Raw genomic sequence first — 5,000 nt, forward strand, 5'->3', positions numbered from 1 at the left:
ATTCCAACCTCCTTTCTGAAAAAAAAAAGTACAATGGAACACCACTCGAAGTCGGAGTTCCTACTTCTGAACTCGGGGGAAGGTGATCTACCCCAACTTAGATGTCGAAACTAAAGCCTGATCTCTGACTTCCGAGTTGTGTGGATTCTGGGCATTGTGCTCACTCCTCCAAAATGTTGTAATTCAAATACACGTTTTCCGGAAATTAACACGACTTTCCACAATCTCTCCATTTCTACTTTCCATGATGTTCACGCCGAAAAAAATGTTCAATTTCAAATCATCGACTAGCCGTCTACATATTTGTATGTACATACACAGAACACCAGACTGTGTATTCGCCAGGGAGCACCCTTTAGATCTAACCAGCTTACACGATTCATCTTGACATCATTATGGGGACCAAGCACTCAGTGTTTGCCCCAACCCTTTAGAACGCAAGCCTTATCTGTAATTCCACCTCTTTGGGCTTCTTTTAGAAGCGCTTTAATACCTACGTGTTCTACCAGGCCCCTGATCTCTACCAGGGAGGCTACACTGGGCTAGTAACTGAAGCGTTCCCGTTAGTGGAACATCTGCCGCCACAATTAAGCTACCACAATAATCAACGGAACTGGCGACACCAGACAAGATGGATGCCATTTTTTTACAAACGTATGGGCCGCTATCTTCTCAACCTATTTTTACACTCCACAAATGGAGTGCTTCATTTGCGGAGCTTACAGGTCTGTGATTGAAGCGAGCTTTGGTATCTTGAAAGGCGCTAGGTCTAGGTCATTATTGCTCATCTCAGCTTTTGGTTGTGTACCCCCATAAGGGTTACTGCTCCATTCTAAGCGTTAATCAACTGGAAATGCATGCACTGTATATTTGGTTTTAATAGTCTACATTCGGTTTTCTTTACCTAACATTAATTTCCATGGACATCACTGTCAATAAGTCAGATTCAGGTTCATGGCTTCATATGTTAATGATTGGATAATGTTACTCTCAGGACATTATTCGTTAATAAACATAAAGACATTCAGCGCTTACCTTCAGCACTTACGGACATAAAATAGCATCATGTGCAGTGGCGTATGCTTAACTGGCATTAACATTAACTACCTTTCTTTGTAACTAAACGAAAATGTAACGTTTTATGTTATGTGCATCTAAATCTGTTGATATACTCGCCTAATATAGATATTGCCGATATCTACAAGCTGAGGAAAGGCCTGGGTTTACCTCCTAGTATGCCCATTGTGACTGCCTGGGATCTATCATCTCATACAAACACTTTGAACAAAAATATCTCCATGTTTAAACAATTTCACAATAATCTCTTTTAATACTCTTAAGTACTGCCTATGTTGAAATATCCTACACCTCTTCTGTTAGCCGTCATTCGAGTTAGAGGAGATCATGTATGGAAAGGTTTGTCCGGTGATGCTCTAGTTAAATGATGATTCTTTGAACTTAAAGTAACTTTTAAAGTGTAACTGATTGCTTCTTATTAGAGTGATTAACATTTTTTTAAAATGCCATTCCATTTTAAATGTGTGTGTGTGCGTGCCAAGTAACATTTTGAATGCAATTTCTCCATCATAAAATGTGCGTGTCTGAGGTTGTGAGAGTGAGTGTTTTTAATCCATACTTGCGCCCTGTGAAGTTAGCTGTGCAGTGTGTGTAAATGGCATATTGCTATAGTATTTATAAAATGTGTAATATATATATATATCTTGCTAGACATTTCTCTAAGCATATATATTCATATAACGAGCATTCCACTCAAAGGGTCTTCCAGAAGCTACAATCGCTGATATTGTTATTACAGTAATAGCTAATATAAACTGTTCTTCGTACTTATGTGTGGGAAAGGGACTTTCGGGTTTACGCCGTTTCTTCAGTCATTCTGGTTCATGGTTTGATACCTTTTTTTTCCGTATTCCATTTGGTGTGTTAATTATTTTTTGGGGGGGCTTTTGTATGTTTTGTGGTAAATTTTCTGTGTGTTGTTTGTTTGTGTGTGTGTGTGTGTGTGTGTGTGTTACGTGATTTATGTTTCTTCCTCTGTAGTGTGTGTGTGTGTGTGTGTGTGTGTGTGTGGTCTTCTTCTGTGGTTTTTGCGCTGATGGTCTTTGAGCCAGAAGGGGGGTGCTGCCCCCTGTTGGAGGTGTCACTGTGCCTTAGAAACACTACTGTAATGTACATAGTGGGTCTACAGCCAAAATGGATGCTGTCATTTCCCCTTGTTTTTTTTTTTATGTAACATATAAACTGTCATGGTAAATAAAATGTCTAATGTTTTATCGTGTGTGTTTGTGGATGTGCGTGCTTGTGTGCGTGTGTTCAGATGTCAATGAGCTCAGATGTCAATGAGTTAATGAGCGCGAAGATTATTTTTTGTACAACAAGCTTTTATTTTGAAACCCTCCAGTGATGAAACGTTGACATGAAGTCTCACAGTAAATCATGAACAATACTAATGACAGAGGGATTGCGAAATTTACTGCACATCTCCCCACACACTCACAAATCTCTCTCTCTCACACACACACACACACACACACACACATGCTAACAAATAAACACACATCTTTGTACACTTTTGTTCATTCTCTCACTCGTTCACACACAAATACACCAAAATAGATGTAAACACATTTTTGAAATGTCACACCAAAACATTTTCCCAAAAAGCATGCATGTGGTCAAACCCATCCAGTCAGTCAGAATGCATCATCATTCACACACTTACACTGACCGACTTTGACAAGATTTGGGAAAGATTCTTGAAAGATTGTAGTCTTTTAACTAATGCCCCTCATTCAAGCTTTACTCAAAAGACTACAATCTTTCAAGAATCTTTCCCAAACCTTGTCAACATCTGTCAGTGTAAGGTACGCTTTAAACGCCCTGTATACTGTCAGAAGCACACAGACCTTTTAGACACTAGTCCAGAGGTAGCCTCCTTACTGCATTCACGATGACCGATTCACTAATAAGGCTGCATTCACGATAACCGTAAACGCAGAAAGATCCAACTTGAACAAATCCCAACTTCCAAAAAAAATCAAAACTGTGTTCATCAGGTCAGCTCGGAAAACAAATATGGGCTCCCGCAGTGGCATATGTGCATTTTTGTGTTGTCTTTACAGTATATTACAACTGCTTACTGATGTTGAGTAAGAGTGATATTGTCTCAGGTTTCTATATCTAGTCTTAATTTAGTGATCAATTGCCTTGCCAGTTTTTTAATGAGAGCCTGATTGTGACGTCATGATTTGGGAGCCTGATTGTGACATTCAGACTTGGGGCACAAGATTGCCACATGAGTCTTTGATCATCAAATTCAACCTCACCATGCGTCACCCAACCCACACCCTGAGTCAGAAATTGTTGGGTTAGTCCAAAAGTCCTCTTTTCCTGTTTTTCCCCAGTTCTGGTGACCTTGTTTTCTTCCGAGTGACTAATCTATACACAATAGGATGGGCATCCAAGAGATTGTCACTCCCTTAAATGAGCTAAGTGGAATTCTGCACGTTTCCAGTTATCTCAAACACAGCCGTGTGGTACAATACACAGCAGGATGGGCATCCAAGAGATTGTCACTCAAAATGAGCTAAGTGGAATTCTGCACGTGTTCCAGTTATCTCAAACACAGCCGTGTGGTACAATACACAGCAGGATGGGCATCCAAGAGATTGTCACTCAAAATGAGCTAAGTGGAATTCTGCACGTGTTCCAGTTATCTCAAACACAGCTGTGTGGTACAATACCTTTGACTTGACCTGGCGTTTCAAGAGAGCTGGCCTGGCTTTGAGCGCCAACTTCATCGGATGCCATCATGGAACAAAGGCCTTTATGACATCAATACAGTGTTTTCCATAGACATATATACTATATATATTTATGGTGTTTTCTCATTATATTGCTATTTCCAAGGTCGTTTTTGATGGTTTAAACACACAAAACAGAAAAAAACTTTAAAGGTATACCAAGCGATTCTGAGCCCAATCACATTCTGTCTCATTCTGTTGAAGACAGGTGTCTATTTGTTTGGCTGTTGAGATCAAATATAAACAAATATACATTTACAGACAGTGTGCTTCTCCTCTACGGCCACTGATTCCAGATCAGAGATGCAGTTTCAGCTTTAGCTCGTAACGCCATGTAGTGGCCCGATGTGGCTGATTCCAAGTCAGTTTGTAGGACCCATTGGCACGCATACAGCCAACAGGAACACCACTCCGGAGAGTTCCGGGGAAAAGATCCACCCCCAGAAATGATCCAAGGTCAAAGACCCGTGTGGGAACTTCCACACCAGCCAAGGTCAAGGTCAAGGTCACAGTGTAAAAGGGGCAAAGTTCAAAGTTCACAGGGTCTCGGTGGGCACCTCGAGTGGCTCCAGCTTGCTAGAGAGGACGGTGAGGATCTTGTCGAACTTCACAGGGTCTCGGTGGGCACCTCGAGTGGCTCCAGCTTGCTAGAGAGGACGGTGAGGATCTTGTCGAACTTCTCGTAGCGCTCCTGGCGCTCCGCCTCCGCCCCCGACTGACCCCAGAACAGACGCAGCGCAAACTCCGTCCGGAACGCCTCCAGGAGCTCCGGGATCGGCTCCCAGCCGGCTGCAGCGAGATGAAATAATGAAAAAGAAATGGGTTGCCCAGTTAGGCTAATGCTAAGAAGTGTGTGTGTGTGTGTGTGTTGTTACTACTCTGCTGCATTCAATGATGCTGCGCATACTGCCTATCATGTGCGTGTGTATGTGTTTGTGTGTGTGTTACTTCTTGACAGCAGGCTATGTGTGTGTTATTGTCTCCTGCATCTTTGCTGCCTTTAGAGTGTGTGTGTGTGTGTGTCTGTCTTACTTCTTGACAGCAGGCTATGTGTGTCGTCTCCTTGCATCTTGCTGCCTATGGAGTGTGTGTGTGTGTGTGTGTGTGTGTGTAAGTGTAAGGTAAAGAAAATATGTGTGTGTGTGTGTGTGTGTGTGTGTCTGTTTGTGTGTGTTTATG

General features: G+C 42.0%; 3 protein-coding genes across 8 annotated transcripts in view; 2 read left to right on the forward strand and 1 right to left on the reverse strand.

Annotated features, from left to right (window-relative positions):
• Positions 1-2,296, forward strand: part of LOC134085775 (cdc42-interacting protein 4 homolog) — a 27,770-nt gene extending 25,474 nt beyond the window's left edge. For both annotated transcript variants that reach the window (XM_062539971.1, XM_062539973.1), the window contains one exon: positions 1-2,296. This exon is cut by the window's left edge and continues 930 nt beyond it. The gene's annotated coding sequence lies outside the window, so the exon portion shown is untranslated.
• LOC134086228 (NACHT, LRR and PYD domains-containing protein 12-like) overlaps positions 1-5,000 on the forward strand; it is a gene marked incomplete in the record, with an annotated part of 983,201 nt that overhangs the window by 539,149 nt on the left and 439,052 nt on the right.
• The window catches only part of sh2d3a (SH2 domain containing 3A), a 27,026-nt gene continuing 24,404 nt past the window's right edge, over positions 2,379-5,000 (reverse strand). For 4 of the 5 annotated variants that reach the window (XM_062540021.1, XM_062540024.1, XM_062540023.1 and 1 more), the window contains 2 exons: positions 4,450-4,610; positions 2,379-4,378 (listed from right to left, as the gene is read on the reverse strand). In XM_062540021.1, the coding sequence (XP_062396005.1) occupies positions 4,358-4,378; positions 4,450-4,610 (182 nt within the window). In that variant the 3' untranslated portion in view covers positions 2,379-4,357. Of the gene's footprint in view, positions 4,611-5,000 lie in introns of all 5 variants that reach the window. The other variant, XM_062540022.1, reaches the window with a different exon arrangement.

This window comes from Sardina pilchardus, chromosome 1 (genome assembly GCF_963854185.1).
Source record: "Sardina pilchardus chromosome 1, fSarPil1.1, whole genome shotgun sequence".
In the NCBI taxonomy this organism is placed as follows: domain Eukaryota; kingdom Metazoa; phylum Chordata; class Actinopteri; order Clupeiformes; family Clupeidae; genus Sardina; species Sardina pilchardus.